The sequence below is a fragment of the Pagrus pagrus genome, assembly GCF_965226575.1.
Source record: "Pagrus pagrus genome assembly, chromosome: 6".
NCBI lineage: Eukaryota > Metazoa > Chordata > Actinopteri > Spariformes > Sparidae > Pagrus > Pagrus pagrus.
Genome location: NC_140190.1, coordinates 21,550,169 through 21,567,823, shown reverse-complemented (window position 1 = coordinate 21,567,823; position 17,655 = coordinate 21,550,169). Strand labels below are relative to the sequence as shown.

The 17,655-nt window shown below is 40.6% G+C and overlaps 1 protein-coding gene across 1 annotated transcript in view; it reads left to right on the top strand.

Moving 5' to 3' along the window:
* LOC311258101 (low-density lipoprotein receptor-related protein 8-like) overlaps positions 1-16,103 on the top strand; it is a gene marked incomplete at its 5' end in the record, with an annotated part of 17,157 nt that extends 1,054 nt beyond the window's left edge. The window contains 11 exons of the mRNA XM_084354149.1: positions 1,199-1,579; positions 2,345-2,464; positions 2,655-2,774; positions 4,089-4,260; positions 7,839-8,054; positions 9,468-9,586; positions 9,836-9,975; positions 11,227-11,368; positions 11,586-11,783; positions 12,567-12,724; positions 14,399-16,103. Of these exons, the coding sequence (XP_084210275.1) occupies positions 1,199-1,579; positions 2,345-2,464; positions 2,655-2,774; positions 4,089-4,260; positions 7,839-8,054; positions 9,468-9,586; positions 9,836-9,975; positions 11,227-11,368; positions 11,586-11,783; positions 12,567-12,724; positions 14,399-14,434 (1,802 nt within the window). The 3' untranslated portion in view covers positions 14,435-16,103. The remainder of the gene's footprint in view (positions 1-1,198; positions 1,580-2,344; positions 2,465-2,654; positions 2,775-4,088; positions 4,261-7,838; positions 8,055-9,467; positions 9,587-9,835; positions 9,976-11,226; positions 11,369-11,585; positions 11,784-12,566; positions 12,725-14,398) is intronic.
* Positions 16,104-17,655: the final 1,552 nt, after the last annotated feature.

Below are 17,655 nucleotides of genomic sequence, written 5' to 3'. Positions count from 1 at the left end.
TCCCAGTTTCTGCTCTATCTGTGGCATCACCATCAACACACACGGCGTCAGAGTTTCAGAAGCTCAGACAGTCAGTCTGATTATTACGTTTGACAGCGTGTGGCCTTATACATGCAATTATTGTCCTTGTCAACAATCAGCATTGTGTAATGGAGTATTATGTGAATACCTGCGTTTAGTCCTGCTGATCTGTTTCCCTTAAACTTCCACACAAAGCCTTGATTTTAAAATGATGCTAATAAATGCTCATTTATATCTGAGCTCCATGACTCTGCGCAGACAGTATGTTGATCTACTTTCTTTAGTTTCCTCGCACTATGTGGGAAAATACCACTGCAGATTTCAGTGTTATAATCCCGTTGAAGTCATTAGAGACTGTAATATTGGATTCCAGAGGGATTTGGTGTTCAGTGTGAACCAGACGCTGCGTAACGCTTGCAAAGAAAAACCCTGCAGGAGAATTTATTCTGAAAGGATTTCATGTGATTGCAGGCGTTAAACTTAAACAGTGTTGGTGTGAGTGATGGCAGAATGGATGAATGTCGGCAGTGTTGCTTAGAGATTAGAAAGACTTTGACCTGAATGTTGCTGGTTTTAAAGTCGGCCAGGAAAATGTAGAAAGTGAACAAGATACTAAGTAAGTTACTTTCTCACATATGGAAGACTTCCACTACCTCTGACTCAATAAACATCAAGGCACTTTTAATCAGGTTAGACAGGTTAGTATGTCTTTAAAAAAAAAAAAAAAAATGTACATGTGTACTGTTGTCACACCCCGTGTTAAAGTGTACGGCTGTAAAAGGCTTTTCATTATCGATTAAACTGTCAATCATTTTTTTCTATTGATTGAAAACATTTTGATTCATGATTTTTCCAAAGCCCAAGATGACTTCCTCAAATGTCTTGTGTCCACAACCCAAAGATATTCAGTTCACTGTCATAGAGGAGAAAAGAAACCAGAAAATATTCACATTTTAGAAGCTGGAATCAAAGAAAATTAAAAATTGAACCCAAAGTAAAATAAATCAGACTGATTTGAATCAGGGTATCATAAGATGTGAGAGAAAATGCAATATGTCACTAACTCCATACTGTGAAGACACTATTTCATTGAAGCCATTTAAAATGAAATTAGCAGAGACTCTTAAGGGCTAAGAGACTTAATTACTTATGTAACTGTGCCTCTCACTCCTCACAGGTCACCTGTGGTGTAAGAAAGATGAATTTGCCTGCCGCAGCAGACGCTGCATATCTCTACATCTCCTCTGCAATGGCGTGGACAACTGTGGTGACGGAAGCGATGAGGCTTCCTGCCACAACTGCACCACTGCTGGCTTCTTCTCCTGCGGGCCGTCTGACACCTGCCTGCCTGGAAACAATCTGTGTGACGGCCGATCTGACTGCAGAAACGGGCGGGACGAGTCTAAGGAGATGTGTGGTTTGTCTCCGCCACGTCCGCAGACTTCTCCCGCATGTCCGGCATCTGAGTTTCAGTGTGGAGACGGGCAGTGCATCCGCCAGAGCTGGAGGTGTGACCACTCAGCAGACTGCTCTGACGGCAGCGACGAGGTCGACTGTGGTGAGTGAGAGGGCTTCAAAAACAAAGGGAAATCAATTGAGAGAAAAATATGTAGACAGCTCTGTCCACATACTTACGTCCAGTTTTCATCTGAGGCTGTTTTACCATGTTTAGAGTGTTAGTTTTGACACAGCCCCAGCTCTGAGGTTATGGCGGCTGACAGGAGTTCCAGATGCTGCTTGACCCTCGGACAAACACTTCTATTGAAGTATAATGACATCAAATGAAATTTGAATCCACCACATACTGTAGTTGAGTGCCCTCATGCTGTATACTTTAGTACCTTGTTGCTAAAGTTGCTAACCAGCCAGCAGAGGGCAGTATGGGACTGCTCCTTACTGCATTAAAGTCTGTCCTCTTTCAGTGTCCTGCAGGGACATGCAACCAACAACTTAACTAAATCTTTAACGGAAGCGATTAATCGATTGACTGGTTTTTGACGATCAACAGAAAAAAACTGTTATTTCTGATAATTGAATAATTGTTCCAGTCATTTCTGAAGCAAATCAATGAAAAAAACCCCGCAAATTCTCAAGTTGCATTTTCTCCAAAGTGATGATTTTCTGTGTTTGTCTGTTTGACATCAGGCTCAAGTGATTATTTTTAGCTTTTGGACTGTTGGTTGGACAAAACAAGACATTTGAAGATTAGCAGACTGCGTTTTGTACACTGCCACTGACATCGTCTCGTGCAAATGAAGCCCAGATTTTCAGCTGCATACTTCCTTGTATGAAACCACCATGATGTAATGTTTCTTTTGTGCAGATCAGGACGAGTGTAAGGTCAATAATGGAGGCTGCTCTCATCGGTGTGTGGACCAGCCGATGGGTTTCTTCTGCGACTGCCCCGACAACATGAGGCTGGTCGGGGACAGCCAGTGTGAAGGTGAGGGGCAGCCTGATGGAGCAGCTTGATGCCTGCTAACAGCTTCTAACTTTGGTTTTTCATCACCGGTTTAAAAAATATGTCCTGACCCATCGCACAAAATAGTTAATGACTTAAGTGTAGACTGTTTCAACACATTCCAATACTTTGTCGTTGAAACTCCTTTTAGCAATCTGGTTCTTTTATCTAGAGGTCGACACGTGCCTGGAGAACGACGTATGCGATCAGCTGTGTGTGAACGGCAGCCTCGCCTGCGGCTGCCACGAGAACTACCTGATGGATCCAGCAACCAGAGAGTGTAAGGCCAAAGGTGAGAAACAGATGATCTGCGCTCCTGGTAACCACCCACTGATAACATAAAGGTTGAAGTGGGTTTTGAGGCACCGCAGAGATACTGAGTTTGATATTCAGTGCAGCCATATCTCCAATCTGTCCAGGAAGCACAGACAGGGAACATTTTCCTATGCAAATCTCTGGTGACCAATATACTGTCATTTTAGGCTGAACATTAATTCCAAACACCTTCCTTGAGTTTGCCTCCATGCAAATTATATCGGGTTGACGGATCTGTTCAGCTAATGATCCACAAACTTTGATCTGCTGTCAAACCGGAAAAGCAGTTATGAGTTTTACCTGTCACATCCACACCCGACTGTGACTGAATCAGCCTTTTGTCTCTTCTTCCCCCAACTTGTAAAAACCTCAGGAAGTTGAATCAGACAGATCCTGGCACATCTTGGTCAGCTAGCAAAAGTTAAATTTTTCTTTCATTTTGCTGTATTTTATTGTTTTTATTTATTCTTCTTTTTATTTATTACTTGCTGTAAAGCACTTTGGTACACCGAAAGGATTGTTGTAAAGGGCTGTATAAATAAAGTACATTTACATTTCTTTTTTTCTTTTTGAATATCAGGGACATAAGTCGCCAGGAACGTCCATTGTTTAATCACAACAAAGAATTTTTACATTGTTGAACTCATTTTAACTGCATGGGTCTCTAATGGCCCTCAGAACACGATGAATCGTTTCCCATTGCCGCTCGCCCTTTTAGAAACACATGGTATTTGCCTAAGAACCCACTAGAAAACCTGCTTTGCGCATGATATTTGTACGGTATCAGTGGCGTGTGGCAGATTTGTGTACTCAAACTGGGCCCACCTTAATAAACTTTGACTCATTTCAGCTGTAAAGGTGAGTATGGCTGAACAAACACATTAACTAAAATCCATTACTGCTCTGAAAACCTATTGAACCTGCCCCCAGATAGCCCTCAGAAGTGTTTCTTTTGTGGTCTGCTATTGTGTGACGTCCTGACCATTGTATTTATGAGTGAATACAGTTTGGTTGGGTATTGTTTTTTTCTGATACTGTTCTGATATGATACCTGAGGTTTATTTGGCTGAAATGTTACCCACTTCTACTGATAACATCCCATGAATGCGTTGCCCTTTATTGATCTACATTGAAAGGTTTGTCTGCTTTCATTGTTCAGTTTAAAATGATTACAAACGCCTTACTGCCACTTGTCATAGATAATGTTAATTTGATACACGTGTGAGGAAACGGCACAACGCAAGCAAGACTTTGAACTTCACTGGTGTGTCTTTGTGTCTTTTTTTTCCAGGAGACGAGGCTCAGCTGGTTTTCACCTCCCCCAAAGGAATGAAATGGATAAGCATCACTGGCGCTGAGAACAGGGGAGTGGCTCCACATTTACCAGGAACAGGGCCAGTGGCGGCCTTGGTCTCTAACCGAACGCTGTACTGGGTGCGGCCAGGACGAGGCTCCATATACAGGTAACAGAGAGGAGCTGCTGCAACCACCACACAGCTATCGGTATTAGCCGTAAACAAAAAGGATAACCCCATCCATTTTCCAACACTTTTCTAGGTCTCTGTGGCAGGAAAAGCAAGACAACCCAGACATTCCCAAACATTATCCAGCCCCTCCTGGTACATCTCAAAACCCTTCCTGGGCAGATGGGATGTATAAATCGCTCCAGCGCCTTTTCATAGCTAGAATATGACTTGAAAACCTCCACAGGGGGACTTCTATCCATTCATTTTGATTTATTTGATTAGATTCATTGACAAGAGTCTCCGCTTATTGATAAATAACATTATACAAGTAAAAAGTAAATTCAACACCACATAATAAATATGCTCAAAATAGTACTGTAAACTTCCACTAATTAATAATGCTGCCACAATACATACTAAATAAACTCTAAGAAAGTTACTTTGAAGTTATGAGGGCCGGCTAAAATGTCCTCAGAACATCGGTTTGAAGCGAAAAAGTGTCCACACAGACGGCACACAGACACACACACATGCAGGTGCACGCAAAGACAATTTTGTCATCTGCCGGTGTCCTGGAAGAGACATGCAGACACCAACAATGCAGATTGTGTTTGAATTTATGCACTGCAGTATAAATAGTTTATAAATAGTTATAAATAGTCTCCTGTCCATGTTGGTGTCTGTTTTGTGGTGTATCATGGTTTTAAAATAGTGCTCCATACCAGTACCATTTCTGCGTAAAATTAATAAAATAATGTTTTTTTGTAAAAAAAGATCAATATCGATCCAGTAGAAAAAGAGATATTGTCTTTCTATGGCATTCATTCTTCTGCCTTGTGAACACCCGGCACCAGTATTACCCACGATGAAACACAACCACCATCAGCTCAGTTGGAGATTTGGGTGTGTTTTGCTCAAAGCGGCTGATGTAGCTTCAAACCGCTGGCAGAGAGCAGGAGCTGTAGACATGTGTTAAACTCACTTCTGTCTCCGCGACATCTACTTTCCAAGTTGTAGTCGTCACTGACTCAGACTTCCTGCAGCTCCTCCTGGAGCCACAAACAGCTTTATATAGCTTTTTCTTTCGCATATACAGTAATAGACGATAACATTAAGTGTGAGCTTAAAGAAACTAACATCAGCCATGATCTCAGTCTTCATGTCACTACCCAAAGCTCATAAATGATGATTGGAACATAAATTGAGAGCTTCGTCTTCACTATCACCAGAATCTTCCTCCTTGCAAACACAAACAGTTCCTGTAAAGAGTTTGTAGTCTGACAGCGCATGTTGGCTTCGGTCAGTTTATATAGATGTCGCTTACAGTAGGTTGCAATACTAGAAGGCAGGAAAAATGTTTCAAAACATCCTTTAAAACGTCTCCAGGCATTCCTGCACTCCTTTCCTGTTCATCTGTTTGTTCAGTAAGTTCCAAAATCCTCCGATTTTTGCCAAAATGTGGCTGGACACGCTGCTTCTGTTTCAGTCCCCTCACATAACACTGATGAACTCAGTGAAAAGTGACTGCGTTGGTTTGTACTCATTAAAACACCGCCCTCATGCTCATTTCTCTAGAAATGTTAAGCAGAGAAGTGCTAAGGATCTACTTTATGACGAGGTCACCCGCACAGACTTTGAATTTCCTGTCACCTTAATTTCAATTTAATAACATCCTAAAGAGATGATCAAACATTTCCCTCCCTCTATTATTTCCCATCATCAAAACGAAACTCCCGCTCCTATTAATCATTCTCTTTTTATTCATAACTGCTTATTGTTTAGTGATAAGAATTAAAAGGGCGTATGGTGATATTTAATCCTGCTAGCACACTGTACTGCACTGCTTTCTGTCTGGTCACATGAAACATCATTCTCATTGTGTCTGCAGGCTGAACTTCCTTGTTACTTGAAGGCTTTAAAAATCTTACTCAGGAGAGATTCAGTTACAAGGAAGTTGAGGTTTAACATGAAACATCCTTCTCATTGTGTTTGCAGGCTAAACTTCCTTGTAACTTGAAGGCTTTAAAAATCTTACTAAGTAGAGATTCACTTACAAGGAAGTTGAGATTTAACAGGTCAAGATAAGAGCAGTCAGGCTGTTGTTTCTCTGTCATTGCACATAGCCACAGATGCTGGTCGCTATCTATATCTCACTATCTAGCAACGGTTCCTGTCTGTGTAAGTTATATATATACTATATACGAGGAGAAACCTTCTGGCTGGATCCAAAGTGATGAAACATGATTACATTCTAAAATAAAACATAAAACTGCGACCTTTAGACATCACTTAGGCTCTCGTTCGTCCTAATGTTGAATTCTAGACATTTTACAAGCAAGGCAAGGAAATACGAAGTTCAACCAAAGATGAAAAGAGCTTCATTAAACAGAGTATTGGACAAAATACAAAATGTGAACTGATAATTCTGTATAATGTCGAGACATTTGACTTAAAACTAGTGCTACACAATATATCGTTTCAGAATCACATCCTGCTTCAATACAACTTTTTTGATGCTTGATACAAAAGGAAAACTCGCACAGTTCTCATTTTTCATAGCTAATCTGCAAGAGACGTCAGTTTTAAAGTAGATAATTGCACACCGCATGCACAGTGAACCACCCGTAACGGTCACGAGATTTGTTTACATAGAATATGTAGTATTTCTTCATTCCGACTGAAGATTTCAGGTCAACTGTTTACACGGGATGGGATAAATAGAATTTGGGGTTTACATGCAGCGATGAATTTAATGGGAAGAGTTGTCTGACATGCGCAAAAGTGATGTTAGATCATGCATTCCTCTTCCTCGTTGGATAGTTATTTATATATCACCCCCGGTCCTGAAGGTGGATATCTAACATTGTCTATGTTAAGTTCTCTAAGAGCTGTATTAAAAAAAACTTCTCCACAGTAGACCAGTTTACCTTAGAAGCCGTCGTCTTTGGTAAGTGGAGAAACGTACATCAGGTTATATTGTTTACATCAGAAAGTTTTTATTTTGATAATCACAATATTTGGCTCCATGCAAACACAGCTACAGTTCAGATCAATTTGTCAAACGATGCAGGGCCTGCTCTGGCTGTTTCATTAAAGGAAAATCGCCCAAATCGTTCTGGAATCATTCATTTCAAAAACAGCTTTTCAAGTGTGCTCATGAAAATTCCTGTTTAATTTGGGTTTTTTTTGCTTTGTCACCATATATCTTGCAGAAAACCAAAAATATCGCGATGTCATTTTTTTCCCAATGTCGTGCAGCGCAAAAAACAGATATGTGAACTTCATGGTGACACTAAAGGAAAACATCAGCGGATCACCAAAGTCATTAAGATTCATCTTGTGGGGACAAAACATCACCCAGTCTATCCAGTTACTGATGAGATATTTCAGTCTGGACCAAAGTGGTGGACTGACCACAGTCCTAACAAACATGAAAGACTGCGGTCATTGGGCTGCATTTTTCTCTAAAGTTTTAGAGATTGATGAATCCACTGAAGGATTGTAGAGCAGAACTTTGAATCGACACCATGTTTTCATTGATTATAAATGTTCCTCTCCCCCTGGATGTTTGTCAGGGTCTCCATGGATGGAAAGCTGCAGGATTCGGTGTTGCTGCTGAAGGTTCAAGGTTCAGTCTCAGGCCTGGCTGTGGACTGGATCCACCAGCTCCTTTACTGGACCAATCTGGAGAGCGGTTCTGTCAGTGTCGGTGTGCTGGATGGCTCGACTCAGCGTCCACTTATTACAGGACTGTACAAACCTTCTGCAGTGGCTGTGGATCCTCTCCAAGGGTAGGAGACATTGTCTGTTCATCAAGGAGGTTTATTGTGTTCACTAGATTAGATTGGATTGGACGAGTTGTATTGCCCTTCACACGGGTTCAGGATGGGGCAGGTACGTTGGAAAACTTGTGCAAAGAAAGACAATCAAAGGAGCAATTAAGTTAATCACTGTGCTAACATGTTGTTACGTCATAATCCCACAAATGACAGATAATGTTGTTTAATCATGACACTTATCAGTACAATGTGAGGTGGATACAAACACAACTCTTCATAAAATGTTTGCTCAGGGAGGGCCGTGTCATGCATAGCAATACAGACATTAACAGATGGCACCTGCACAACAAACAGAGCTGTTTTTCCTTCATGCAGCTCGTCAGTGAGTGTTGAAAGTGAAAAAACTGCATGTTTTAATTCAACTCAAATACTTTTTCTGTCTGGTTTTTACAAATTAGAGCTTCTGCTATCCTTTAATTATAATCAGAGCTGCTAAATATGGTTAAAGAATCACAATGTGATCATTTTGACAGATATTAGGATTTGAGCTATAGCAGTTTACGATCGATTAACAGATTAGTTGTCAATTATAAAAAATTACCTGCCAACTATTTTGATAAATAATTATAAAAATGTATTAAAGAAAAAAATCCCTGATCTCAGCTTCTTAAATGTGAATGTTTCCCAGTGTCTTTACTCCTCAGTGACATTAAACTGAATATCTTTAGGTTGTAGACAAATAAAGACTCATCTTGATGTAATCTTGGGCTTTTGGAGACACTGATCGACATTTTACACCATTTTTAGACATTCTATTGACGGAAAATTATCGATTAACCGAGAAAATAAATGACACATCAAACTACAATAAAAATATTTGTTAGTTGAAGCCCAGTGATGCAGTGTTTAGCACTGTTGCCTCACAGCAAGAGGGAAAGGTTCGATTCCTGGCTGTGACAGGGCCTTTCAGTGCGGTGTTTCTCTGGCTTACTGTGGTTTCTCCCACCATCAAAACATGTATTTAGGTTGATTTTCCAGTTGTTGCTCTTGACCGAGGCGAGTTTAGCAAGTTTTCAAAGTTTCATGAGTGTTTTCATACACTTCTAGCCTCCCAAAATGAGTTCAGCAAATAATTATTTGACAAAAAAATCACAATTGAAATAGATAAATAAATAAGTAACAGTAATAATAATAATAATGATGATAATAATCTTTTGGAATACACTGTTGGGTGCTTGAGGTCTAACAATGTCTTTGATATAGCAAATTTCCTAGAAACGGGTGAAATAATGCACATTAAAAAATGCATATAAAGACAGATTCAGAAAATCGGACGCTATAGAAGAACATTTAAAAACAGGATAAAGCAGGAATCTTATCCCAAAACTCAGCTGTGATTTTCATTTTCTTCCTCTGCTTCCTCAGGCTGCTCTTCTGGGCTCAGAGTGGCAGCTCCCCAAAGATTGAAAGATCTCGTTTGGACGGTCGGGACAGGATGACTCTGGTCACTTACTCAATACGCCACCCTGTCGCTCTCTCTCTGGGTTCGTTCTGAAATGTTACTGAGCTGATTGTACCATGAGTTTTAGTTTTGGAGATAATCATAGTCAAATATATGTAAATTGGTTAGAGAGGCACAGCTTCCTTCCACAGTAAAACAGAAACAATATGTGTTTTTATCTTTGAATCAGATGGCTGATTAACAACACAGTTCAGTTCATTATGTTTCAATGTTGCCTGTCATGGTGCAGATCATGTGTTCATGTCATTTTAATACGTAAAACATTATCTAGATGTGCCTCGCCAGCTGCTGTACTGGATCGACCAGGGAACAAAAAGCGTCTCCAGAGTGAATTTAGATGGCCGTCACCGTAAAACTGTGGTAGAGTCTAACGGCTATCTGGACCGTCCATTCGGACTGGCTGTGTTTGAGGTAAATCAACCCCTTACAGCCCTTTGTTGTACCCATGTCTTTCACTCAATACACCTTGGTACAGGCTGCAGCTACGGTACAGTACAGTACCTGTACACATTCTCTGGAAATAATTAATAATTGTTGAATATTGTTGAATTAAGAGAATAAAGATCTCAACAACCAGAGAAAGTATGTCACTATAGTTATATATATGTCCCACTAGGTCCCTTTTGTAGAGAAAATAGAGTTTGTGTGCAAGATACAGAAATGAATTTTAGAACCTATTATGAATTCACATGCAAGAAATTCATCACTTTAAGGCAAGAAATCCGATATTACCCTTTAATGAGCTGCAGTACTGTGCTTACTCTAAAATCCCAGTATGTCTACAGTGAAATCCCTGAACCTTTAATATAGAACAAAAGGAGGAACAAGCTCCTTTTGCTTCCTCTTTTTGATTTATTGAAATCCTTGAAAGTGCTACAAGGAATTTGAGCAATCAATAACTTTCCTTTTACATTTTTCTTATATATAATGTTTTGTGTTGTATAAAATGTTAAACGATTGGTACACTACACACATGGACATTTATCATCAAACATGTGTAGTGGACTAACGGTAATCATTTAATAGAATAGAAAAAAAAGTGCAAGAAGAAAGTGTGAGTGCTCGCATAACTTGTGAATCCCATAACCTTAGACCGTAGGGTCTGTGGAGCCAAGAAATCTGACTGGTATCAGGATGTTCTTACCCCCTTTTTTTATTTCACGATTCGAGACTACTTTATTTGCAGGGAAATTAAAGACTGAGGCTGCCACATAAAGATACATGCCATAAATAACAGACACAAGGTGCAAAGCACAGACAAGTGGAGACATAGGTAGGCCACATTCACATACTTGCAATGCTCCCAATACAAACATACACTATTATGCACAAACATACAAGTGGAGACACAAGTGCGATACGTGCAACACCTCTTTTCACTCCCAGCATGAGTTTCCTGGTTAATCTTCATGCTGAGTCGTGTCTGTGAAGCAAAGGTTTCGTTGATTGGGTCCACTCTTTGTTTGTGTTTTGTGCTCTAATAACACACACACGACAACAGGGTTGATCTGATACACACTCCTTCAGACACATTTTCAACATGTGTGGTACATGTAAGTCATTAAAAAATAGGAAAAGGGGATAAAATATTAAAATTGCTGCTGGCCAGGCCACAACCTTCAGCTGATGATAACAGTTAATTGTGTGTCCATTCTGTCTCAGGGTTTTGTGTATTGGAGTGATGAAGTGACGAACTCCATCTGCCGAGCTGACAAACATAACGGCAGAAGCCTTCAAATACTGCTGCCAAACGCCACCACACCGGGAGGTGTAGTCATCATTCAGCCTGTTCTTCAACCGAACGGTGCGACCAGTCAGATGAATCAACATGTACTGTTTGTCTCAGACTGCTGAGACTGCTTGCTTGCGTTGCATGTAGTAAGGACACGGTATAAAGAGTGAAAAGTTTGTTTTTTGTAAGAAGATCAGGGGTTCAGATGAACACTCTGTTGATGCCTTTGACCTACATGTAGCCATGCCAACTTGCAGTCATTGATTCCTCTAATTTTCCTGGTGCTTAGGGCCATCTGTATGCGGACACACCCAGACGGTGTGCCAGCACAAGTGCATTATCGACCTGATGTCTGAGAGTCCAGAGTTACGCTGCACTCCTCCAGAACCAGGACGAAACAACTCCCAAGAAACTCCTGCCATTTCTCGCACAGTACCTGCGTCGACTTTATCTGAGCCTACATTTGCTGGAATCCTCTCTCTTATCAGTAAGAAATCAAACAAATCCTCACTGTGCACGTCTCACAGGGACACACCTGACTCAACACACAACAGACGAGTCTGCCAAAAGATAAAATGGTCAAACAGAAATGTTTATCATCAAATATTGACTGTAAAAGATAAATACTGATGCCATTTCATCCCTCAGTTTCCTTTAAGTTAACAATAACCAGCTGCTTCCCAACGTTACTTTGTAATTTTCTGATGCAAGGTTGTGGACCTAAATGTGATGTCACTGTACACTGAGGTCGTCATGGTCACTCCCATCTGAGTCATAAACATGTAACAGGCAGCATCTGTCACTGTGCATTCACACTGCCAGAGAGCTTTGGAGTGACTGCTTCCACATACAGATGTATTAAGAATTGAGACTCCTAAAGACGGAAATGAAAAGAAGCAAAGTGGAGCTCTGCTTTCTATGTTGCCAAATTTAGCAGTTTGCTAAATATGACATGTAAATATTTGTACAAGACATTTGTAGACTTTCAGTTTTGAGCTACATGCTGTATTTGCTTGTTTATCGTGTAAAGTGAGTATATAAAGAAGCGCTCTACAAACAAAATACATTGTTGTTATCATACATGTATTCATTTTATTCCTCTTGGTATTTTAGCTTCTTTTCCAGTCATAACAGACACCTGTTTGTTTGTCCGCTCAGAGGAGGAGAAGGGGGTGGAAGAACGTTGATGTCAACTCCTTAACCTCCGTCATGTCTGCAGAGGCTCCAGAAAGTGATTCATTACTCGTGTGTGTGTGTGTGTCTCTCTCAGTGTTTCTCAGTGTGCTCCTGGTGGGAATGACTGTGTGGTGGTGGAGAGAGGAGTTCAGGCCGTCCACGTCTCTCACTGAGCAGAGTTTCTCCCTCAAAGAGTCCCAGGACCCGCTCATCATGCCGGCTCCAAACACATGTCTGGTCAAGGCAAGAGATGTTCGTACACACACACACACACACACACACACACGCACACATGCACACACATAAAAATAGCTGACACAGGCGCCTTCATTCACCTTGAGAGAGGAGATACCATTCATTCAGCAGCACATGTGTACATCTGAGATATATATACCAGTTTTAAAGAGGTGTTGATTTTCCGCCTCGTGGTTATTTTGGAAGCTGTGTTTATGATGTGGCAAGCTCTCACATGACGGGCACATTTGACATTGAGAGAAGATGACGTTTAAAAGTCCACATTATGATGTTTCCAGAATGTCTTTGCCCTTCGAAGGCACCTTTCTCTAAAAAGATCCAACATCTTGAATTTATCCATGAGGCTTTTTGCAGAGTTAGGCAAGTTAAAATATAAAGATTCCAGAGTTCAGCAAAAAAAAAAATACCAACCCTTAAGGATCCAACAATAAAAGCTCTGTTTCTTAAATCTGTCCCAAGTAAACTTCTTCCCAAGCAAATCATTAAAGGATCTCTGAAAAAGAAAATGTACCCAAAACCTCCATTGCTGTTAGTTACCTCTGTAACTAGTCAGTTGAATGTCTTTGTACAAGGTGCAAGGGAATTTATTCGTCACCATACAACACAGGGTTGTACAATGAAATGAAAGTGTGTAAACTCCTTCATACTACACAAATTACAGACCATATAAACAGTTACTCATAGACAAATATACAGAAACACAGTGCATCTTTTGAATCTGTGTCAGAGTGAATGTATGCAGCAGCAACGAGATGGTGATGATAGTGTGGTCGGCATCTTTATATCAAAAGTTCCACATCTGGGAAACACTGTCTATCAACTTTGAGTGTATGTGAGCACCAAGCATCGATGTTGTAAACACAGAGTCCACCTCTCCTCGCTCTGTCGGCTCAGAACACGGGCCACCCGTCGAGCGCAACAACTTAATCCAAGATGTTGTGGTGGAGACAGGTCTCCTTGGCACAGCAGTCTCTGATTTCACGTTGTTTGGCCAGCACGTGTCCCATTTTGTCCATTTCCTTTTCCTGCAGCCAGGAAGCAGCCTTAAACCAAGATGGATTAGCATGGCTCTTACTCCGACTCTCTTCCTCCCTCAGGATGGATAGTCAAAAGACAAAGTGGGCTGTGATGGTCTCAAAGTCTGCTGCTCTTATCCAAACACCCGCTTTCTTCTGCAAAGATGAAAACGAGTCATTGAAGATGAAGAAATGACGGTCAAAAAAACCCCCAAAATTAGGAGGTGCTACTGGCCACCACATCTTCATGCGCCTTTTAAGAATTTTTTTTATTGTTCCTTTGGACACACACAAGTAAGCGTGGTCATAGAGGAAAAAAATAAATGAAAAACCTCGCCTGATCCTGAGCCCCACAAAATCCCTACAACAAATCTGCCTCCTGCACACAAATCTTCATCACTTGTAATACATTTATTGAATTCTTATTGTGAAAAAATTCAACCAACTAGACAGTTTCATCCTGTAAAGTCAGCAAGTTGTATCGTAAATATAAATGTTGTACTGGCCTCAGTAATGCTTCTTGTGACTGTAATGTCTCTCAGGTTATCCTTGAAAACATTCGTCCCAGACAAACACAACCTTACCAGCTCCCTTGAGGTTGAAGCCTTATGGCGTGCAGTATGTCAACTAAGCCGTGTGTTGTCTTCGCCGCCAGGAAACTCTTCTTAAGCTGGACTTGGACGGTGAATGAAGAAAGTGCGACACAGATTGCCAGTAACCCGGGATTCACCTGCCGTCTCTGACCCCGCAGTGACCTCACGGCTGTCAGGACGACTTTCAGCTGATCAGCCCAACTCCCTCTGGAGGGTAAAACCACTTAAGTAATGACTGGGAGGTAAATATCAGAGGTCAGATTGGAGGGAGGCTTTCAAACAGTTACTTCAGTTTTGAAGACATGGTACCTCGTTTGTTGGTAAGCATGTTTGAAGCTGAGAGTATCAGTGACCATCAGCACTGATGAACTCATTGTTTGTTTTGCCTTATTTTTTAAACCATGTCATCAAGCATCATCCTCAACAGGTCACCAGTGTTGATGTGACTCTCAGACACTCAGTGTTCTGTTAAGATTAGAGTTGAAACATTAGTTCATTAATCAGTAAGTCGATTAACTGCTTTTCTTGTCTTTTGTGACATGAAGATGAATATATTTGGACTGTTGATCAGACTGAATTTCTTTTATTTGATGAGCTTTCACAGACCAAACGATTAATCAGTTGATGAGAAATATTAACAATAAGCAGCCCGAAGGTAGATTTTTATTTCAGGGTTCAAATTGCACTCCTGACTGATTCAGTATTTATTTCATCCTATTAAACCTCCCCAGACTTTCTGTATTTTGGATGGTTTTTACTTTCAGACATCAAACAGATATCATGAATAACTTGGCTGAATTTCTTCAGAAAAAAAGTGATACTCCACTGGTTTGTTCGTGACTTTCTAGATTTTCACACTCTTGGTGTGTCAGTTTGAGACTGTGGTCAGTCAGAGAGATGCATTATTGCCTTGTGAATGTACGCGGCCTTCTGCTCAATGAACAGTCTGATCAGATTGTGTACTTGAAAGATTGAGTGTCCGCGTTTGGGTTATTGAATTAGTTCATTTGGGGAAATACGGTTATCGCCTCTTTGCCAAGAGTCGGATGAGAAGATCAATACCACTCATTTTTACACAGATTAAACGAATGCGACACATTGTGTTTGGTAATAACTGAGCTGTTTTCGCTGTTTCCAGTCTTTATGCTAAGCTAAGCAAAGCTAACTGGCTGCTGGCTGTAGCTATATTTACAGTACAGATATGGTATTGATCATTTCATCTAACTAGAAAGCATATGTCCCAAAATGTCAAACTATACCTTTAAACAGAGATCTGTGGGTACGAATGCTTGAAGAAAAACTTGAAAAGTTAAGCCAAGCTTGCCCAATAGCATTAATACTGTAGTTAGTGTCACGGTTTCTTTAATTGCAGTATTGATGCCTTCTGATCACTGGTGCTACACTGGGAACAAAGATTTATTAGTTTTGTTTTGCTAAATGTCTCATGGAGGTTTTGTTTCACTCTTGTGTCGGACTGAATGTTTAGTTGATGGACCTGCCTTGTTTGAATTCAGTCTTTTTGTGTTGTTTTTGTCTCAAAGAAATGTTTAAATCTGGAGTGATTTAAAAATCCATCAGCGTCAATTGAGAGAAAATTCTGTAAGTGTGCTCAAACTGCTGGGTTGTGTGGTCGGTATTTATTTTTAAGGATGGGTTTTATTTATATTTTGGGCAGAATTACAGTCGTTGTCGTACTGTGTTTGCGCCATGGATGAAACTGTTGGATGCTGTAAATGAATCAAATAAAGTATTTTATGTTTTTCCTTCCGCCATGTGTCCAGTTTTCACTGTTATATCCTCTCCTCTCTGCCTGTGAGACTATAAAATCACAGTGCGTCACACTGACAGAAGCCTATAGTTGATTAACCACCGTGTAAACATCAATTACCTGAGTATGATCTGAAAAGTGCATATCTCAAAGCAAACTTTGTACGTCATGAGCCTCAGAACAGGAACACATCCGGGTCTTTATCATTTTCTTTTCTTCTCTAGAGGATTGTCTTAGATGAGTCAATGTGAGCGGTTTTGATACGTGAAGCAAGCCGTCGTTAAACTAATGAATCATCGTCCTCTGTTCTCTGTTCTTTCTGCTGTCAGAGAGAACAAGAAGTTGACAGGCCGCAGCAGTTGGTGTATCCTGTGTTGGGACATCAACCACAGCTGCGGCTCTCTTGACCTTTAAAGTTTCATCAAGTAAAAGTTTATCCGTACGTTCCGTCAAATAGTTCACCACCAGACCCTTATCTATATACACATACTACACTACTACTACATACTATTTTACAACCTATAATCTGTGTTAGAATTCATCTTTACACCTGCATTTTCAGTCAGTTTACACAGGAAATTACAGACCGGCTCTCTGTGGTGCAACAGTAACGCATGCCGCTGCTTCCTTTTTCTCACCGAGTTACTGTTTGCCTTTCCTGCTGATATTGGCAGACAATAAAGCTTTCAGATTTCATAGTTTTTTTCATTAAGCTTTTCCAACAGTATAACAAACTGGATTTGAGTAAAAAACAATAAAAAAGAAGTTAAGTCTCAGGCCTCAAAAGAGTGAGGAGAAGTTATGATGAAATGAAGTGACAGATGGATTGTTGTTGCTGCTTTTCAGCCACCTAATAACACACATTTGTAACGTTGTGATGTATTTAGCAAAGGCGAGCCATTCAGGAGCAATACAGTGGCAGCATATGGCACTTCACAATCCAAAATCTTTGGCGATGAGGAACAAAACGCTTTCCAAAAGAGGGATACATTCACTCAGTTCACAGGGTCTGTGTAAACTTTGATCTGCTGATGGCACTACAGGAAGTCAGGGGGTCACCAAGGTTTTTAGGATTCTTCCTCCGGCCGCCGTGGATTTTCATACAGAAGTTTATGGCGTAATTCCAGTAAACCCTGAAGTGTCAACCTCTTGGTGGCGCTAGAGGAAGAGTGAGGAAAACATCAAAGTCAGCACTTTGTCATGTTGGCAGCATGTGTTTCTGTTCACATGCCCGTCAGTTTTAGAGTTCCTCTATAGTATTTCTCTGTTGCGGGCCCCGACCTGTGGAGCAAACCACCCCAACACATCAGATGTACCACAGCACAGCTCGAGACCTCTCTTCCCTGGCTGCTACTTAATGCACTTTCATAATAGCTGCTTTTACTAGTCTTTACAGGGATTTTATCTTGAACTTGTGCATGATCTTCTATTGTCTGTTCTGTTGACCTTATTTTCTTTTGTTTGTTTGTGAAGCACTTTGGTCAGCTCATGTTGTTTTAAACGTGCTGTAGAAATATATTTGACTTGACTGGACACAGTTTCATCTCAATC